At 38.0% G+C, this 22,434-nt stretch overlaps 1 protein-coding gene across 1 annotated transcript in view; it reads right to left on the bottom strand.

Moving 5' to 3' along the window:
* The window catches only part of LOC114484299 (mRNA-decapping enzyme 1A-like), a 31,257-nt gene that overhangs the window by 5,231 nt on the left and 3,592 nt on the right, over positions 1 to 22,434 (bottom strand). Inside the window, exons 2-3 of the mRNA XM_028479637.2 lie at positions 21,803 to 21,843; positions 19,219 to 19,346 (exon numbers count right to left, since the gene is read on the bottom strand). Coding sequence (XP_028335438.1) covers positions 19,219 to 19,346; positions 21,803 to 21,843 — 169 coding nt within the window. The remainder of the gene's footprint in view (positions 1 to 19,218; positions 19,347 to 21,802; positions 21,844 to 22,434) is intronic.

The raw sequence follows: 22,434 nt of genomic DNA, 5'->3' as shown, positions 1-22,434 counted from the left end.
TTTTTCTTTTTCGCCTTATTGCAGTGGCTAGATCTTCTAGTGCTATGTTGAACAGCAGTGATGACAATGGATATCCTTGTCTTGTTTTCAATTTTAGAGGGAAAACATTCAGCCTTTCACTTATGATATGGTGGATTAGATCACTGATTTTTAATATTGAACCAGCTTTGCAGATTTGGAATAAGGCCCATTTGGGCATAATTTATATTTCTTTTCTATATATTGTTGGCTTTGCTAATATTTGGTTAAGGATGTTTTTCATCTAAGTTCATGAGAGATACTGGTTTGTGGTTTTCTTTTTTTTTTGTACTGTCTTTGTCTTGTTTGGGTATTAGAGTAAATACTGGTCTTACACAATCAGTTGAGAAGAGTTCCTTCCTTTTCTGTTTTCTGGAACAAACTGTGTAAAATTAGTGTTAATTCTTCTTTGAATTCTCCAGTAAAACCATCTGGGCCTGGAGATTTCTTTTTCGAGAGCTTTAAAATTATGGATTCAATTTCTTTCATGGCTATAGGACTACTCATGTTATCTATTTTATCTCGGTTGAGTTTTGCAGTTTGTTGTTTTCAAGGAATTGGTCCACTTCTTCTAAGCTGTCAAGTTTATGAGTATAAAGTTGTTAATAGCATTCTCTTATTACAGAGGATGTGTAGTGACATTGTAAGCAGATACGGTAGGAGGTCCCAGGAGAAAGAGAACCAGGCACAGCTTTCTTGACAGAAGAGAAGACATTTTTGGCCTAAGACATTTTGTGATCTAAGCCTGGCCACTGTGCTTGCCCCTGAACAGGTCCCAGTAACTAATGATCTTAAGGGAACAAAAGAATGCAGAAACAACTATTACCAGGCAAGAGAAGTAACAATAACAAAGATAACATATCAGTCTTAGACTCCCTGTTCTGTTTCGGTAAGACTAGCCTGAAAAGCTCAACCACCAGATCAACTGAAACCTAAGGAATGATGATGGTGACCTTTCCTGACCCTCGTGACTTCAATCAACTAGAAGCTTGGACTCTGTGCACCACTCAAGCCCCTTCATGAATATGCATGTATCCTTAGCTTAAAACTCCCCCAATTTTGCTGTTCGGGGAAACCCTGCTTTGGGAAAGCCCAGTAGTTCTTAATTGCTGCAAGTAATAATAAATCCTTCCTTCTACTGATCTTTGGCTTGGTTTTGTCTTTTAGCTCGACACCCACCAAGAGGCAAACCCAGTTTTGGGGTAACAACGTCCACTATTTCATTCCTGATATTGGTAATCTGTGTCGTGTTTTTGCTTTTGTTAGTCATTACTAAAGGTTTATCAATTTTGTTGACTTTTTCAAAGAACCAACTTTTTGTTTCATTGGTTTTTCTCTATTTTCATCTTTTCAATGTCACTGATGTTTCTGTTCTCATCTTTGTTCTTTCCTTACTTCTGTATGCTTTGAGTTATTTTATTTTGTTCTTCTTTTCCTAATTTCTTGAGGTGGGAATTTAGTAGACTCCCAAGCAGTGTTGCTTGAAGGGGTGAGAGAAGTTTCCCATGGCTAGGCCATCTGGTATGCCTTTAGTGGGGAGCCTCTGACCTTCAGAGATGAACACTGCTTCCCAGGCCAGGCTGGTTGTGATGTGACTCCTCCCCTGCTCCCACCACACCTTCATGAAAAGGAGGGAACATACTACCCCAGTGGCTACTTATTGTCAGTAGGGCTTCCAATCCTTCCTGCCAGTTTTGCTGGGCTCACCTGGTATTGTTGGCAGGACTCCCATTTGACCTGGAAGAGGAATAAGCCTAACTGGGGCACCCTCCTTTGCTACAATGGAGGTCAAGAAACACCAGGCCTGGGTCCCCTTCTTCTGTTGGGTGGGAGGGTTGTAAGACAACATGCTGCTGTGTTGTTCTTTGAGTTCTGGGTCCTGCACCGGATCATCTTCCTCTTTCTACTGTTCAGAGTTTTCCTGATTGTCTTTTGTGTTACTTCTGGTTTTTATAGTTGTACTTAATAGGGTAGAAGCAAAGAAAGACAAATCTATGCCATTTTGTTTGGATCAGAAGCCTCATTATGTATGCTTACGGATGGAGAACTGAAGCTCATGGAAAGACTACATGACATTAATAAATCAGAGAAAAATAGCCTTATAACTAGAACTCAGGTCTTCTCATTTCTAGGCCAATAATCCTGCCACTATACACCCAATGCCTCATTAGTTGAAATAGCGTAAAATATTTTGTAGAAACAAAAAAGTTAATGAGCTTCAATTATGCTTGAAGACTAAAGCAACACATAAAAGAATAAAGTATAAATAATTGAATAAGTTAAAAATTATACACTAAAAGACTGACAGAATATAGAAAATATAAATGCCAGCACAAGAAACTTTAAATAAATTAAAAATCCTTTTATAACTACGATTTGAATTTCATCAATACACATTAACATATATTGATATTACCAATACACATTCATTTAGAAAGCCACTGTTAATAAAAGCTTTTTTTTTAAAAAAATTAAGGTATAAATGACATATTATATTAGTTTCAGGTGTACAATGCAATGACTTGATATTTGTGTATACTGCAAAATAATCACCACAAGTCCAGTTAACATCCATCACCATACACAGTCACAAAAAATTTTTTTTCTTGTGATGAGAACTTTTAAGATCCACTCTCTTAGCTACATTCAAATATGCAGTACAGTACTATTAACCATAGTCACCATGCTGTACATTACATTCTCATGACTTATTTATTTTATAACTGGAAATTTGTACCTTTTGACTTCCCTCACCCATTTTACCTACCCACCTCAGGCAACCACCAACCTATTCTCTATATCTATGATCTCCGTTTTTGTTTGATTCCACATATAAGTGGGATCATGCGCTATTATTTTCTCCGTCTGACTTATTTCACTTAGCATAATGCCCTCAAAGGCCATCCAAATGGAAGGATTTCATTCTTTTTTTATGGCTGAATATTATTCCACTGTGTGCTCAGTTCTCCCAATACCATTTATCAGAGACTGTTCTTTCCCCATTGTGTATTCTTGGCTTCTCTGTCATAAGTTAATCAGCCATACATGCCTGGGTTTATTTGTGGGCTATTCTGTTCCACTGATCTATGTGTGTTTTTATGCCAATACCATATTGTTTTCATTACTACAGCTTTATAATATAGTTTGAAATCAGGGAGGGTAATGCCTCCAGCTTTGTTGTTCTTTCTCAAAATTGCTTTGGCTCGGGACTTCCCTGGTGGTCCAGTGGTTAAGAATCCACCTTCCAATGCAGGGGACACGAGTTCAAGCCCTGCAGGGAACTAAGATCCCACATACCGTGGGGCAACTAAGCCTGCATGCTCTGGAGCCTGCGTGCCACAACTAGAGAGCCTGTGTGCTGCAACTACTGTGCCTGCGGGGTCCAGAGCCTATACATCACAACTAGAGCCCTGCGTGCTGCAACAAACAGCCTGCGTGCTGCAAGGAAAGATCTCACATGTCTCAACTAAAGACACGATGTAGCCAAATAAATAAATAAATAAAATATTAAAAAAAAACCGATTGCTTTGGCTCTTCAGGGTCTTTGTGGTTTCATACAAATATTAGGATTGTTTGTTCTATTTCGGAGAAAAATGTCATTGGAATTTTGATAGGGATTGCACTGAATCTGTAGATTGCTTTGGGTAGTATGGACATTCTAACGCTATTAATTCTTCCAATCCATGAGCACGGGATATCTTTTTTTCTTTTTATAAATTTATTTATTTATTTATTTATTTTTGGCTGCATTGGGTCTTTGTTGCTGTATGCAGGCTTTCTCTAGTTGCGGCCACCAGGGGGCTACTCTTCGTTGCGGTGCACGGGCTTCTTATTACAGTGGCTTCTCTTGTTGTGGCGCATGGGCTCCAGGCGTGCGGGCTTCAGTAGCTGTGGCGTGCGGGCTTCTGTAGTTGTGGCGTGCAGGCTCTAGAGCGCAGGCTCAGTAGTTGTGGGGCACGGGCTTGGTTGCTCCACAGCATATGGGATCTTCCCGGACCAGGGCTCAAACACATGTTCTCTGCGTTGGCAGGCGATTAACCACTGTGCCACCAGGGAAGTCCCAGGAATATCTCTTTATTTGTGTCGTCTTCAATTTCTTTTCAAAAATAAATTTATTTATTTATTTATTTGGCTGCATTGGGTCTTTGTTGCTGCGTGCGGGCTTTCTCTAGTTGCGGTGAGTGGGGGCTACTCTTTGTTGCAGTGTGCAGGCTTCTCATTGCGGTGGCTTCTCTTGTTGCAGAGCATGGATTCTAGGCGTGCAGGCTTCAGTAGTTGTGGCACATGGGCTCAGCAGTGTGGCTCGTGGGCTCTAGAGTGCAGGCTCAGTAGTTGTGGCACATAGGCTTAGTTGCTCCGCGGCACGTGGGATCTTCCCGGACCAGGGCTCGAACCTGTGTCCCCTGTATTGGCAGGCAGATTCTAAACCACTGTGCCACCAGGGAAGTCCAATGTGTCTTCTTCAATTTCTTTGATTAATGTCATAGTTTTCAGTGTACACTGAAAGCTATTTTAATGGCGAATTTTTTGTTTCACCCTGAATTAAGGTCATTATATTCTATAAAAGACTTCATGGCCAATCACAACTTTAACAGTTTCTTTTCAATGGAAATAAAAGTTTAATTGGCTTTTTTATTGCCATTGTAGAGTGAGATAAAACACTGATATACAGAGTAAGTGAATGGTTTCATTTTAATCAATGAAGATCATGAACATGGATTTTTTTTTCCCTACTCTGTTCACAAGGGGGTTTCTCTGACCCCACATCTGGCCATGCGTCCTACCACGAGGCAGCCCAGGCTTGCTTTCGTTTTCTGAGCCGTCAACCTGCTGTGAATATTTCCCTGTGTTTGGAATCCATTTTCATCACCCCTCTTCTGTTCACAGAACTTCAAAACACTACCAATGCTTCAAACAGAGTTAACATCCTTGAATAACAGATAATTCTGGAATATTTTATATGATGTAAGTCGACAGATTAAACTTAACTTTGACATCCCAATGGAAGAAGCACAGAAGCAACCTTGTTACAGAGGAGATAACTGCTAAGCATTATCTACCGCTGGCTCTAAGTTATGTTCCTTGCAGCTAAGAATTGCTCCAACATAGAGTAAATTGGACTGGGGTTCTGAAAAGACTTCATATATGGCAATCACACACAACTACCTTTCTCTAAATATGCCTCATCTGACCTTGGCTAAAGAACACACAAAATACAAGAGGCCAAATACAAAAGACACCAATATTTCTCTAATAGACACCCCATACAACTTAGAGTGAGGAGGAAAAAGGATGATATGCAATACATCAGGCTTAGAGAGGAACACACAATATTTCTGGGGGCTAAGCAGAGGCATTTAAGTATGTTTTCATAGGGGATTTGCAAACCAAACTCTTAAGAAAGAATTCCATATCAATAATCAAAGTTAAGTCCACCCGAGCTGTCAACTTACTTTGACAAATCTTTACTTAAGCCCCACCCGCTTTCCTTTGAAGAAATACACTATAATTTAGAAATAAGATGCACACTTTCCACACTTGTACATTATCAAGTAAACGGCCAGAAAAGAGCCAAACACTTTCAAAGGCATGCTGCAGAAGAAATAAAGATAAGGAAGCCATAACGATAGCTTAATGGGTAAAGGATAAGAGTCACACTCGATTCTGCCAAAAGCAGACCTGTAGAGGTTCAGACACGCATCAAAGAATCAGCTCTGTCTGCCAACATATCAAATGCTCAGTGCATGCAACTGGCAAGGAGGCCCAGGGAGCTGCCACTGAGCCTGTCACTGTCACTGGTGAGGAAAGACAGACAAGTTCACCAGATAGCTAAAACCATGGAAGACCTTGTCTCTAAACCAAAGCTAAGTATTCTTCCCTCAAGAGAACTTACACTCTAAGGCCCAACACATTTTGCCAACAATTTGCTTGCTGAAACATCTTTATTAATTATACCACAGAGGATTTAGGGATTTGGCAATACCGTATAATTTTGCTATGGTAAATAATGGCATCCTGTTTTATAAGTGGCTTTTCTCAATATGAAAGCAAATTATTTAGTTATTAGACACCCACCACATATCATGGCTGTTAACCATTGTCCCAAGTAAGTCACGCTGTTACTGAAGAGTTAGAGGGTGTGACAGGACATTTAAATACCTTTATGTTGTACTTCCATAAAAAATAGCAAAGTGCAGAAAAGTATATTCAAAATTAAACGTTTCCATTGCTTTTCTTTTTATAACTTAAAAAAAATTTATTTATTTTATTTATTTTTAGCTGCATTGGGTCTTTGTTGCTGTGTGCGGGCTTTCTCTAGCTGCAGTGCACGGTCTTTTCATTGCGGTGGCTTCTCTTGTTGCAGAGCACGGGCTCTAGGCACGCAGGCTCAGTAGTTGTGGCTCGCGGGCTCTGGAGCGCAGGCTCCAGAGTTGTGACGCTCCGCGGCACGTGGGATTTTCCCGGACCAGGCTCGCGGGCTCTGGAGCGCAGGCTCCAGAGTTGTGACGCATGGGCTTAGTTGCTCTGCGGCACGTGGGATCTTCCCAGACCAGGGCTCGAACCCGTGTCCCCTGCATCGGCAGGCGGATTCTTAACCACCACCAGGGAAGCCACCAGGGAAGCTCTCCATTGCTTTTCTTTTCTTTTTTCCCATTGCTTTTCAAGTGACAGCCCTTTTCTTTTCAAAGTATGAAACATACAACCGACAAAGATTAAAGTTATTGGATTATTTAATATTGATCAATTTAAAAAAGCTGAAGGGCAAGACGTCCATTTCCCTAGAGAGTCCTGTTTGAAGATCCAGGAGCCAATTATGATTTGATGTTATACCTCATTTTGCTTCTCATCTGCAGTGGCATATGGCACACACAAGATCAAGGAAACCCAAATTAATCTGGAGCCTTTATAAAATCCCTTGAGACTTCTAGAGATTCTGTGAACTGTCACAAAAACAGAGCTGGGAATCACTCTCATGCACGTTGTCTTTTTATTCATTTATTATTTAGATCTGATCTACTTTCTAAAAGGATTTGAGGAGGCTGAAGATTTTCTCAGTATAGTGCCAAGCAGAAAAAGGGGTTTGATAAAGCTTTTTGGCATTGAGTTATAAAATTATTATAAAATTTATGAAGATGACACCCACAAAGATCCCCTAGACCAGGGAATAGAAACAAGAAAATGTACTTTCAACATAACCAAAAATATTTACCCTAGAATGAGGAAGACCCTTCTGATTATAAAAGTACTGTTAAGAATGGAGTAGATGATACAAACATAAGCCTGCCCTGACAAGTGAAAAAGCAAATGCCTTGACAGATCATTTCCTTTAAGACAAGAATAAGCCTGGTGGCTCCTTATCAGTATCAAAAGGTTGGGAAAGAGAGAGAAGAGAAAGTCTCTGAGGTGGGGTGGGGGTGAGAACACGAACACACACACACACACACACACACACACGAAAAGGGGTATGGAGCCAAAGACTGTGGACCTGGGATTATGACCAGAGACTGTGGTAGGTGGCAAACAGGCAGGTGAGGAAATGCTGTGAATCTGTAAGTAAGGCTGGTAAGTGTAACTGGGTTACGTCAGCAGCTTACCTTTTTTGGACAAAAGAACACACATATTAAAACACCACTGAACACTAACATGGCAGAGAAAGAGCTCACTTTCTAAAATTTAAATTATAATGTCCATTTAGTAAACACTGATTAAAAGACTTAGGCCAGGAAATTAAAAATGCTATTCTGCAAGCTCTTTGGTTTGTTTCTAAATTTGGTTCCCCTCTCTAAATTAAATCAAGTCCAAAAATATTTACCAGCAATACTGCTTCCACAGTCCCTTTTAACACTGTAATTTCAGTATAGGATTCAGACACATGAAATGACCACTGAATGTTTTTGGGGACTAGGAAAATAAACCCCAAAATATCACAACTGATAATTCCTATTTATAAACTTTTTATTCTTTAATGATGGCCAATCCTGAATAAAATAGTGAATCACACTAGGGTTTCACCTCTGCTGTCACGATTTATCGCCACTATTGCCACACAGTACTTGCCACTCCCTAAGGCAGAGCTTCCCCTGAGCTGCAAGTGATTATGGATGTTCCAAAATGTTGGATTCATCCAACACCCACTAGTGGTCTATTCACCCCAGTGTCCCACACAAATCTGTATCATCATTTTTATGTATCATAAGGGACAACAAAGGGTGGGAAGCATGGCCCTTGGCTTCCATGCAGCCAAGTTCCTGTTTCCTGGGCTTCTAAAAGTCTACACTTAGGGGTTTGGGAAACAGGTCAGACAGTAGTTTAACAAAAGGGGGAATTTCTTTTCTCTCCTTTCTCTAACTTCTCTCCTACATGTTTTTCTACCAATTTACTAAGAGATTATCCAAACCAGGGTTGTAAGGCAAATGCCGAAGGGGGTATAAGAGACCTCAGAGTGTGATGGGATCAGCGAAGCTCCGGTGAGCAGGCCCTACCCAGCGCTCTGCTGACTGTTAGTGTTTGCAGGAATGCAGGTGCTGTGTGGCCATACATGCCATTTTATCATAAGAAGAAAAGGTAGAACTCCAGATGTGTGTGTGTAAAATACCCCAATTTTTAAAAAAATTTATTAAATTTATTTATTTTTGGCTGCATTGAGTCTCTGTTGCTGAACGCAGGCTTTCTCTAGCTGCGGCAAGCAGGGGCTACTCTTCGTTGTGGTGCACGGTCTTCTCATTGCAGTGGCTTCTCTTGTTGCGGAGCCCAGGCTCTAGGCACACGGGCTTCAGTAGTTGTGGCTCGTGGGCTCAGTAGTTGTGGCTCGTGGGCTCTAGAGCGCAGGCTCAGTAGTTGTGGCGCACGGACTTAGTTGCTCCACAGCATGTGGGATCTTCCCGGACCAGGGCTCGAACCCGTGTGCCCTACAGTGGCTGGTGGATTCTTAACTGCTGTGCCACCAGGGAAGCCTAAATGCCCTAATTTTAAAAATGTTGCTAGCAAATGCTTATCCTATGCCTTCCTCTAACAAAAAGAAAAAGTTGAGCATGCCTAGAAGCAGTGACTTTGCAAGTAGCTCAGATCTGCCTGGACCCTCCAGGGGACTGAATGTCATAGAGGGCTGTCTTGAGGTTTATTCTGCCCACTCCAGAGTGGCTTCAAATCTTCCTGGACTAGTGGTTACTCTGTTTCAATTTTTCACCTCCACAGTGTGCTTCCCTATATTAACACAAGGTGAAAACCTATACAACACATAGTAAGAAGTTTCTGCCACTTAGCTATAAGTAATTGTTGCTTTCCTTTTTGAGTTCTTGAAAGAGAAAACATTAATTCCTTAAAAGAAATAAGTGGAGCATACATGGTTAACTTTTAAAATCTTTACAATTAAGATAATACTATAATTTAAAAAATGATAAAAATTGCTTTTCCCCTGACAACACTACCTTGGGCAGCGGAGGAAGCCAGTAATTAATTAGGCATAATGAAAAGAATCTGCTTTGGAAATTCTGACACATTCCCAGACTCACGAAGTTAACAAGAAGGTACCTGATGGAGCTCTACTAGAATACTAAGTGGCGGCCTATGACAGGAAGCATTAAAGATTTTTGATATGTCTGACCTAACAGTGTCACCAGATCAGCCTTGGAGTCTAAGTCACTGTTTTCATGGTGTTTTTACCTCTTCAATCTACAAAGGTGGCAACAGCAAGGCTTTTTATCTTGGTTCAGAAGGCCAGACTAATGCAGCGCCACAGATCCTTCTTCTTTCACTGATTGCAGAATCATACCAACCACAGCAGCTGCTGCTGATGGGGGAAGACTGCCTGCCTTTCTTCAGGCTAAGTTAAGAAGCAGTGTGCTGGATTCAAAGATCACAAAGAATGAACTGTGTAATTTTAAAAACTGTTTATAAATTCCTCTTTCAGTCTCGAGGCAGAACTCACATTTTCTGAGTTGACAAATTGTAAACTTCTCTTGCAAGGAAATTTCCTGCACTGTGCTTTAAGTCTGAAGATTTGCGCCAAATGCCAGCAGCCACCTAGCATCTCTACTGTTCCGAGTCTGGCCCTTGAACTGAGAAAGGACAAGCAGAGACCAAGAAACACACACACAGACACACACTACAGTATTTCTCCTACTAAAACTTTCCATTTGGCAGCTACATTTTCAACGCTATGGAAATGAATCTCCCTGCTTTTTCTAGTGATCTAATTTTAATTAAAAATGCTCTATATCAAGAGACTGATGCCCGATATAAAGGAAAAGTTACAAGTGAAGCGGAAACGAAGGGGTACTTCGCACAGGTTTTTGGAGGTAAGTTCTTAAAAATATTAAATAGCAATAATATTTTTATATTCAATTGTCTTGTTATGGTGATCTGTTGTTGTTGTTAAGCTGGTTACAGAGTGAAGCTTTGTTGATTTTTTTCAAAAGTATTTCTGGATTATAGAAAACATTTTAAAATGAAAAGTGGCATTCAGTGGGAGATCCATGCCTTAAGGTATTGGGTGGAGGAAACATGGAGTTGTCCTTGTTAAAATGATAATCATTCAGTAAAAAGATGTCAAGTCTAATGCACACAAAGTAAGGTAATCACTTCTCTTTTGGCTAAAACCGCCACCACAAACTTGTCTAAGGACAGAATAAAGTTAGGTGTGAGAAGAGAAAATCTAGACTGTATACTCCTTCTAATTCATGAATCAGTATTGCTGTTAAAAATGACCAGGAAAAACAACACGTAAATACCCTCACAGTCTCTCTGGTGGATCACATTTTCACTGTAACGCGCTTAATCATTCAAATTGGCAACTGGTAAGTCTCAAATCACAGATCTTAAATCATTAATTTTTACCACTAATTAACAGGGTTGTTTCAGGAATAAATATGCACAGCACTGGAATACAGTAGCATATTTCTTTAAGAATCTTGACCTTTATCAGAAAGGCAGAGTTCTGACACTAAAAGTTCTAACACAATTTAATTTAAAGACTTCTGCTTATAATTTTCTAAGAAAATAAAACAGAATCTCAGAACTAGAAACATACATAAAATTCTTTAAAAGTACACAATACTGTTAATCAAAATGATATACCATGTGGTAAAATGCTTAGCAAAAGATATTTAAAAAACATTAATGAATTAAGATGTGCATCTGAATTAAATCATCACCTTGTTTGTTTAAAAACAAAGTAAAGGACAAAATAAAATAGTTTTTGCAAAAGAAAATCATTAAATGCTAGAATCGATTTTACAGAGCTTAGTGGTACCACAAACCTTTATCTTAATATTTTCAATTAACCAGGTTATCCTGTAAACTGTCTAGCTGTAACAAAGAAAAACCAGTTTTGCTTGCTTTCACTTTTTTGTTGATTCACATACCAAATTTTGGATTTAAAAAAACTGCTCAGAACCTACCTTACAAAATGGCCTTGGGGCATGTCATAATTAAGTCACACACACACATGCATACATAAAAATAACAAATTCCAGGTTACCACGTTCACCCTGAGAGATACCCACAGAAGTGGAAATCAAAGCACCCCTGACATTGATCTTGCGGAAAAGAACCTTCTAAGAGAAACATACTTAGTGAGGTATGTTGCTTGCAGCAGGTGCTCACCAAATGCTTGAAGGAAGAGTGGATAATAGAAGCACAATTTCCTCACTGTGCAGATAAGTGTCCTGTGATAAGATCAGAAATGTACAGATCCTATGACTGCTTTTTCAGGGGCCGGTTGCTATATAGAGAACTACTCTAGTACCATTTACTGAACTGGACAGAACATTCTTCTCAGCATTTTTTAAGATGTGATGGAAGAGATTTTAAACTACTAACCCAATTATTTTATTGAGTCCATTTATTCCTGACTAAGTTTTGTTACACTGTGTTTTTTCCCAGGAAATTGTCCATATAATCCAAGTTTTAAACTTACAGGCAGAAAGTTCTTCATAGTGGTTTCTTATTTTTAAAAAGTTCTTTGCAGTGGTTTCTTATTTTATTCTCTATCTTTAGTTGCTATATACAGTATATATTATTACTAGTATTGCCTATTATGCCTCTCCTTACTCTTTTTTTGCTGTTGTTGGATCAATCAAGTTATAGGGGAGAGTTTGTTTTGTTAATTTGCTCTACTGTTCTATTGCAATTCCGACTTTCTGCAATTAATTTCTACTCATCTGTATTTTCCTTCAACTTAAAGATTTCTTTTTTCCTCTATAACTTCTGTGGCTGGGTAGCCTACATATGGTATTTTTTATAAAATTCTATACAGACTTGAAAAAAATGCAAATTCTTGAACTGCTAGAAGCAGGGTTCTTTATATGTCCATTAGATCAAGCCTGTGTTGTTTAAATATCCCATAACCTTATTAAATTATCTGCCTTATCTGTCAGTTACTGAGGTGGCCTCTTTAACTCTTCCATTATAATTATGGATTTTAAACATTTGATATGTAATTCTGACAAATATTAATACAAGGTAATACCAGTTTGGAATTGTTTTATCTTGCAGGTTATTTACTCCTTTTGTCATTATGTGGTAACGTTTATTACTGATGATGTTTCTTACCTTAGAATCTATCATATGTGATTTACATAGTTACATCAGCCTTGTTTGGTTAATAGTTACCTAATATATATCACTCTATCCCTTTACTTTCAAACTTTCCTGGTTTTTGAGTTTTAAGTTTTTTTAAAAACAGCATTTTTGGCAAATTCTGTATCTTTATCCAATCTCAGAATCTCTTTTAACTGGCAAGTACAGTTCACTTAACATTTGTTCTAAATGCTGATTTGTTTATTTCTGCCATTTTAATATAACTGGGCTATTTCCCATAGTTTCTATTTACATTTTTCCTATCTTGATTTATACTGGCTTAAAATCAAGACATCCTATTTTTTGTTCTGCAGTGATTACCCTGAATCTTTTGGTAATCACTTGACTTAAAAGTCTATTGTTCATCAATTTATTTACCCTCTCCTCAGTCTTGGGATGCTTTAGCTTTGGAAAGCTTTTATCTTATATTATTGCTGTCTAGTATTTTTGCTTCACCTTTTTTAATACCTCTACTCAAACTAGTCATTTTATTGTTTTATACAGTCAATGCTTATTTTGATGTACCTTCTTTTCTTTGCTCATTATTGTTGTTGCTTAAATCTCATTACTTCTGTGTTCAATTTCCTTATTTCTTTCTTTCTTTCTTTTTTTTTTTTTTTGTGGTACGCGGCCTCTCACTGTTGTGGCCTCTCCTGTTGCGGAGCACAGGCTCCGGACGCGCAGGCTCAGAGGCCATGGCTTACAGGCCCCGCCGCTTCGCAGCATGTGGGATCTTCCCAGACCAGGGCGCGAACCCGCGTCCCCTGCATCGGCAGGCGGACTCTCAACCACTGCGCCACCAGGGAAGCCCCAATTTCCTTATTTCTGAACTATAGCCTTTAGAACTGCACTGGTAAAATTAAATTAATTAAACTAAATTAAGAATTAATTTACGATTAAAAACTCAGTTGTACTAGGCACATTTCAAGTGTTCAATAGCCAAATGTGACTAGCGGCTACCATACTGGACAGTATTGCTTTGGAAGTGTATACAACAAGGGTCTGGGGAGACAACAGTTCTGTTTTTGTTGAAAAATGTCTTTATTTTGCTCTCTTGAATTACTGAATTGTTGTTTGTTTTTTCCTCAGTACTCTGCATATATTATTCCTCTGACTTTCAAATTCAGTAGCTGCAGTTAAATATGCTGTCAAACTGGTGCTCTTTGTAAATAATCAATCTCAAGCTTGGTTGCTTCTGTCTTTGCCTTTGATGTTTTACCATCTGTCCAGGTGTGTATTTATTTCTATTTATTTTACCTGGGGCCTTATTTTACTGACTAAATCTGAGACTTCTGTCTTTCATGGATTCTGGAAAATTCTCAGTCATAATCTCTTCAAATATTACCTCTCTATATATTTTATCATTCTGAAATTCTTCTCTGTCACATGTTAAACTTTCTAAGACTTTCCAATCCTATCCTCTCTGTCAAATTTTCCATTTTTTCCCTTTGTGGAATGCATCCTGGGTAATTTTCTCAGATGTCTCTTCCAGTTCCCCAATTCTCTTTTCAGCTGTTATAAATTAACTGTTGAGTCCAGGTAGAGAGTTTATTTCAATAACTAAAATTTTAATTTCTAGAAGTTTTACTTGGTTATTTTTCAAATCTACCTATCATTTTATTTTATAATCTACATCAGATATTCATATCCATTAAAGTCTCTATCTGATCATTTCATCACCCAAAGTTTCTGAGAAGGGTTGGCTGTTTGTTTTATCGTACTTTTACTGACTGAATTATTTCTTTGTATATATAGTAATTTTGGACTATGAGGCTTGTCAGTAAGATGCCTGGGCAATCTGGATTAAGAATATTTCTCTCCAGAAAAGTTTTGTATTTGCTTTTGCCAGGTGTTCTAGAGTACTCAACAGTTGACGATCAATTTTATGTTAATTTTTTGGCCTGGGTAGGAAATTATACCAAATGAATGATATAACTTGAATCTCAAATCTGTATGAGAGAGGTCATGGTTCCAATTTTCAGGGGAGACATTTTCCCTCTAACTCATAGCCTAGATTGAGGTAGATTAGCTTGCCCGTCATCTCCCTAGGTTCGTGGGGATATCCCTGATAGCCTTCTAATTTATTAATATATAACTCATTAGGGCACCTGGGTGAACGTTGGTATGTACGTCTCAGCTCCAATGAGCCACCTTGTGAGGGGTCAAGGTCTTGTCTCCTGATCCCATGTAATTATAATGGGGTCCTTATGTTAAGGAGCATTCCCTATCCCCAAGAACCCTAAAACCAGCTGGCAGCTGGTGTCAGCACACAAACTTCCCACTTTGGCTTTCAGTTTTCACTTTGATGCTGACCCATTAAAATGCCCCCATTCCCTTTCAGGCTATACTATGCATTTAATATTTTATATAGCATTTCTAAGTGTTTATAGGAGGAAGATTTTCTGACATCATATTGCTGGACAGGAGTTTTTCTTTGATGTGCCTATGCCATAACTTCTCGAAATTCAGAGTTCGCAAAGAATGGTTTTATAATCCAGTTAGTAAAATGGATTCTGTTCCCAAATGAAAACAGAAGATCAGCAGATTGGTAGTAATGCATATGTTTACACAGCAAAAGAATTATGATTTTTCAACTAATCACAGATAAAATGAAAACTATCATAAATGTTTTTAAGGGAGATGTGTCCACAGATTAAAACAGCATTACATTATCCTACAAAATTTTAGCCAGGAGGGGGCTGTGTGTTCCAGCACACTATGACCCACTGATCAGAGTTTTAAAAAATTTGTAGCCTCTAAGATTTCTCATCTTTAACATATATTTATATATTTTCAACTTATCATACCTCAGGCTGTCTAGTAATTGCCCTTACAACATTTGAATGTAATATTTGTAAAGGTAAACAGAGTTCCCAGCTTGTCATGGTGCTAATCAGAAGGGATGGAAAGAAGCACACTATGGGCCTAGGTTATAAGAGAGCCTGGATAATATTAAAGTCTTTATGATTCTTCCACTAATAAGATCATTTGGCTTAAGTCCAAGATGAAGACAAAGTCTATAATATTTTATATTTGTAAGTGCCTGACAAAAAACCTTTACATATATGATGCTCTCTTAAGATAAGCAGGTCAGATCAGTGGTTTAAGTGATTTATCCAAGGTTACAGTTGGTAAAATGGCAAAGCCTAGAATAGAATTCTTGTCTGCAAACTAAATTCCACGCAGAAGAGTGTTACCATGGCAAAGCCACCCTTAGGGATAGCTTCTGCAGCCTTTGTATCTAGAAATCATTTGTAAATTTTAAAAAGGAATTACTGAATGAGAGGCATAAAAATCTAATCTAAAGCTTCCCAAGTGCTTGTTCAGTTCAGGTATGGTACAACAAAAGGGTGTGTTTCTGCATGGATCCATGCTTTAGACCTCTGTTGTCCAATATGATAGCCACTGGTCTCGTATGGCTATTTAAATGCAGATTGATTAAATTAAATAAACATAAAAAAATTTTTTCTTGGCCACACCAGCCACACTTCAAGTGCTCAACAGTCACCTGTGGCTGGCTGGCGATTGCTGTATGAGACTCTACCCATATAGAACCTTTCCATCATCACAGAGTTCTGTTGGATAGCACTGCTCTAGAATGTGGATTGATGAAGTAATTTTATTGTTGTAGCAGAGTAGAAAGAACATTGGTTTTGAAGCTCAACAGACCTAGATTTGACTTCTGCCTGTCACTTATAACCTTTGTGACTCGAGCAAATTTCTTACTTCTCTGGGACTCTTGTTTCCTCATCTGTAAGTCGGGAATCAGAAATAAGGTGCTGGGAACATCATTTTTGCTTAATAACTACAGAATCTGCAGTCTCCACAACCCTCATTGGGGTCTTGTGGCTGCCCAAAGTCCTTGCACAGTATACAACAACATACTGCTTCCAAAAGGTTCAAGAGAATCACCAAAGCTAAGCTTCTGGAGGGCATAAGCATTTCCTCTGTAAGATTTTACCTTTCTCTTGGGGTGGTGGGGCTGGGGTGGGTGGGGAGTGTATAAAGAAAACCTAGGGAATTCCCTGGTGGTCCAGTGGTTAGGACTCTGCACTTTCACTGCTGTGGGCCGGGATTCAATCCCTGGTCGGGGAACTAAGATCCCACAAGCCACACAGCACGGCCAAAAGAAACAAACAAGAAAAACCACTAAAAAAAATAATATAAAGCAAAACAAACAATTTAGAACTGGAAAAAGTTATACCTCAATATTCTCTCAACTCTAAAAATTGATTTCACTGGAAGAGGCTAGATCTGAGGGTGTAACTTGAGTAAAATGGGTCAGGTGTGTTGCTGGTATTTTCCAAAAGAAAACAACAGAAGAGCAGCTACAGAATCATGTACAATTACCTGTATACACAATCAGACACTAATTAACTTTTTATTTAAAGAACAATCCCTAAACAACTCAATAGCCTGCTGACCTGACAAGACTACTTTTTACTTTTAAGACTAGGTAGACAAAACATATACTCAAGAGAGGCCTTAACACTCCCAGAATCACTTTATGCTGCCTTTGTCACTTCTCCCCGATACAGCTATTCCTTTAAATGCTTTCCCCAAGCTCCTCTTCTGGACTGTTTCTAATATATCCACAGTATTGTGCTTGACCTTTTCAGGATTTGCTCTGGTCTGAAAGCAAACTGATGCGCTCTTGAATTTCTAATTAGCAATATCAGAAACTGTAAGGCCCTTGAGATGATTCAGTGCCTCAATTAACCGAGGAAGGGAATGACCTGGTTAAGTGAGTCTTCTGTTTAACTAAGGAAACCTTTGTTTCAACCTCTTGTTGAAAATCTTTCTAAAATAAAAAGCAGTAGTCCACGTTCTCCCTCAAGAATATTCTAATTAATATAAAAAACACTCCTGACGATTTATGGTCTTATCATTACAGCAAATCAATCTATGACACTATAGTGTGGTTATAGTATTGATCCCAAGTAACACATGAGAAATTTACTAGATTTTCACAAAATGAAACCTAACATTAGCTTGTTATTTTTACAATTTGCTTTCATTTCTTCCACACATGGACTATAGAAATATTTCCAGATATTTTAGGCTCTGATTAGTTAAATTTTGTTTTATCAACACAACATTGTAAATCAACTATACTCCAATAAAAATTAATTTAAAAAAATTTTTGGTTAATCATGGTTCACTTATATTTGTGTTATCTTGCACTTTCAACTTCACAGGAAACTTTACTTGTTAAAGAATAATGAGATTCACTTCAGGCTTATGCTAAATGGTAATCAAGTCCATGGGCCTCTGATCATTTCCCCTACTGACTACTAATCAAACTTTTCTTAGAGGCAATAATAGCTAGATTAAATTTTCAGGTAATAAAAAGCAGAATTAAACCAATTTTCCTTAAAAATAATTGGATCTGTGTTACTTTGCAGAATTTCCCTTTTAACAGAATGGTCAACATAAAGAAAACAGCTATTTGAAGTAATTCTACTGTAACATTAGTTTAAATAAATCCATTTAAACCATCTAAGAGAGGTAATTATCTGGACAAATAGTTTACTGAAAAGTCAAGAGACAAATTTTATTTCGCTTAAAAGTGAGCTACAGAGAATTTGGGGTTTCTAGCTTCAACACAGACCTTGTCACTTCTCATTCAGGGAATGAAAAGATGCATAATTTCTAGTAGTTTTTTACATTTTATACTGAAGACATTCCCCTAATACCAGTTACCTCCCAGTCAAGTGAAATTCAAACTTTTACTTAAGGAGCAAAGTTATCTCCAGCAATCTCCTTAGATGATGGTTACAGCACAATCACCTTACCACCGTAAGGTTTTGATATCCCTACCATCAATGCCAAACAAATCGCCTGTCTTCTGTCCTCAAACACTCATACCTTCAATACCCATGCTGAAGTACGGGAACCAGGTATACTTTTTAGTGCTTCCCTTCTTGAAAGGGCCACTCTTGGTTGGGTGTGCTGACCACATCCAACCATTTTTAGAGTCTATAAAATGCCTGAAAGGACCCTGGACTAGGAAGCAGAAAAAAGGGTTACCATCCTCACTCTTCAACTGAATAGCCGCCACTCACCTCAGAGTCTCAGCTGATTTAACTGCCTGCCTACCCCATAGGTTATTATATTATTAACATTAAAGTACAATAGCTCTTGGCCCAGCACTTGTACCCAACAGATAATCAACTAAATAAACAGATTGAAAAATACCACAATCAGGGCAAAGATAGTACTTTCTTTGTGGACAGAAATATCAGTATCTGTCCTGTGTCTCTTAAACTAAGTTCTGTTGCTCAGGGGCATGGGCAGCCAATAATACATGTTACAACAAAAACAAAGGGTGAAACTTATTTTCAGAGAACAAACAATAGGAATATAATGTAATGCTATTATATGGAATAGTATAGTTAACTAAAATAATGCAATAAGTTACTGTATACAAAAGAGTGTTTCAATTTTAGAAGCCCAATTTAAAAGCTTTGATCTTACTAAGAGACTCATTTATAACCACAAGAGTATAGACCATATTTTTTATTGTACCTTTAATTTCCAAGAATAATGTGCTGACAGAAACTAAAGTCACTCAATTTTAACTGCAAACATATGCACTGTAATTAACAGATAGATACTCACAGCTTGCATTTCTATATAGAAGAAATGGTTCATGGAGCTGAAATTCCAAGTCTTTATTCACTGGTTCAACTAGATTGTGCATATTCAGTCGATTCACAATGGTAAAACCATGGTAAGGTGAAGCTGACCTTAGATTTAATAGAAGAAAAAAAAAATCTGTAGTCATTGTTCAATTTGCAGAAATGTTATCTACCTCTTTATTTCCATTTTAAAGTATGAATACAATATTGCATTATATAATATTATTAGCACTTCAAATTTTAAACAAAAAAATCTAAGGCAGATCATACCCCTCCTCCTCTCAGAAGATTTCTCGGTCCCTCAGAGTAAAGACCAAGGTCCTATCTAAGGCCACCAAGGCCTTAGGTGATGTGCGCCCCCTTGACTTCATCTCCTATGCCTCTTCCCTTGTTCCTCCTGCTCCAGCCACAATGGGCTCCTTGCCATTCTTCCTACAGGTATGTTTCCACCTAAAGACCTCTGCCTGGGCCACTGGCCCAGAATCTAGAGTTATCCCATTTCCTGCAAGCCTTTGGTAAACTGTCCTGTTCTCACTGAGGCCTACTAGAGAACTACCTTTTTTAATGCTCCCAAACTCAATACCTCTAATCCTCCTCTCTCTTTTTCCATACCACTTATTATTTTTTGTATTTATTGTCTTTCTCCACTAAACTGTAAGTTCCATGCAAATAGGGTTGTCATTTTTTTAGATATGTCCCAAGACAGACATATAGTATATGTTTAAAAAACATACGCTCAATAAAAATATAATTTATTTTAAATATGTTGCAGGATTGGTTATTATTATTGCCCACCATTACAGTGATTTTTCTTACATCAAATGTGAGAACTATGGAAAAACCTGAGTTACAAAGAAAATGCTTTGAATCCTACAATAAGAAACACCCTTGGTTCTCATATCAGGGTGATTCAGCATACGATCCTTTAGATATTTCTCACTTGTATACAACACTTTACGGTTTCTCACTTGTTTCTCTGTATACACTTGTTTCGCTGAATCCTTTAGGTTTTCTGATTCCAAATCCAGGCTTCTTTTATACTAAGGTCTCTGCAAATCGACATTCTGACATCCTGGTATATATTTATCCAAAGTATATAAAATGTTCTCATATTTCCCAAATAGAGTTTCTCTGGTCTCCTTTTATTAGAATCAATACTGTGTAAGCCTCCATAAATTTCATTAAATCAAGTCGCTCACTAAACTAAATTTCATCTTCTATAACCGGTGGATCTGTACTCTACTGTAACAATAAGGCCAGCAAAGCACTTTCCAAGTACCAACATTCTAACAACAGCTGAAGAGTGTCTAGATATTTATATTGGTAATGAAGTAGGTGAAGGGTAAAGGCTTTTTTTTTTTTTAAAGGAGAAAGATGAATAACAGCAAACAAAATGTCAAAAAATAAAAAGTAACATCAAAGCATATACATTTAGGGGCTGCCCTGGTGGCGCAGTGGTTGAGAATCCGCCTGCCGATGCAGGGGACACAGGTTCATGCCCTGGTCCAGGAAGATCCCACATGCCACAGAGCGGCTGGGCCCGTGAGCCATGGCACTGAGCCTGCGCGTCCGGAGCCTGTGCTCCGCAACGGGAGAGGCCACAACAGTGAGAGGCCCGCATATCACCAAAAAAAAAAAAAAAAAAAAGCATATACATTTAAAGGAAGAAAAAGATGAGTATTTTTAGACAAGATCTCAAAGTTGTACAGCAAAATTTAGAAAAATATTTGACAAATTCTTGTTAATAACCATCAGTGGAGAAATGGAGAAAGGCAATCCATAAAAGATAACTCACAATATACACACACAGGAAAAGAACCAGGTATCAGTAATAACTCCTGCTGAGTTCCCTAAGCTTTAGAAACCAAGGAAAGGAACCAACCTCAGTCAGAGCAAGAGGGATCCAGGAAAACAAGGAACTCCAATGACTAACATACCCTGTCAGTTGCCTTTAGGCCAAGAAAGTTGCTGAACAAAACACAAGTTGCATTTACAAATCAATCATGTTTTAAAGACGATAATTCTCAGAAAAGTTAAAAATAAAAAATGTGCAATTCTGAATAATCTAGGCTTTCTAAAGAACTCTCAAACTAAAAATACATATTACTACAGACACTGACACAATCCAAAACTTTTGGGGGTAGTTGGAAAGGGGACAGAACCAGAGTCTTAGAAGATAACTTTTTGTTTAGTAATCACACAACAGCTAGTCCATCTATTCTCTTTTTCTCAACTATTTTTCTCAATGTATTCTATTTTTATTAACATGGGGGGAGGGAGAAAGGCAACTGCTTTAGACTAATTCATTACTAGAAAATGCTTTCCATTTTGCTAGGTTCCTAAATAAATTCTAGTTCTGTTTGATTCTGAATCACAGTAAGTGTCAAAGAAAGGACATTACTTGGTAAGGATCTCACAGCAAGGGATGGATGAATACTTGATGGGTCAAGCAGGAAGGTTCCAAAGAAAAATATACAATAGGGTTGAATCACTCCATATGACACCGTTCACCATCAAATTAAAAAAAAAAAAAATTAAAAAAAAAATTTTTTTAAAAAGCTTACCTTCGATATACAAATAAGGTCCCTTCTATATCAGTCTTCTCCTATAACAGACAATGAGACAATTAGTTTTTTTCCCCATAATCTAACCCCAAGCAGTCCCAATGGAGAAGAAATACTTCATGTTTAAGATCAACTTATTTATTTTAAAATTAGTCACTTTGAACAGGTCAAGTAGGTCTTCTCCACAGACTACTATTACCAATTTCTTTTGTATCCTTTCTATTCTATTGATGTGTATTAACTGATATGCAATGTTCTATCCAGCAACACGCCTGTATCTGCAGCAATTTCCCTTTCCTTTTTTAAAATTTAAAGGAGAAAAATTCTAGAATTAGCTTTCACTTTTTAAAACTAAAATGTTTTAGCCAAATTTCTTAAGTTTAAAGCCAAGGTCCTGTATACAGCAATTTCTTCACCTTTAAAGTTTATCAAAGTTAGCAGGGAAAAATAAATTTTTTTCTTATAGGACACTTCGTTTCATCATTGGGGGATTTTGGTATATTTTTATGAGTAGCAAATTTTGTAGCAAATTTAGTTAAGAGTTACCGTCAAACACAATTTGTTTTTTTCCTTTTTGCGGTATGCGGGCCTCTCACTGTTGTGGCCTCTCCCGTTGCAGGGCACAGGCTCCG

This window comes from Physeter macrocephalus, chromosome 18 (assembly GCF_002837175.3).
Source record: "Physeter macrocephalus isolate SW-GA chromosome 18, ASM283717v5, whole genome shotgun sequence".
Lineage (NCBI taxonomy): Eukaryota > Metazoa > Chordata > Mammalia > Artiodactyla > Physeteridae > Physeter > Physeter macrocephalus.
This window is presented reverse-complemented; position numbering and strand designations above follow the sequence as displayed.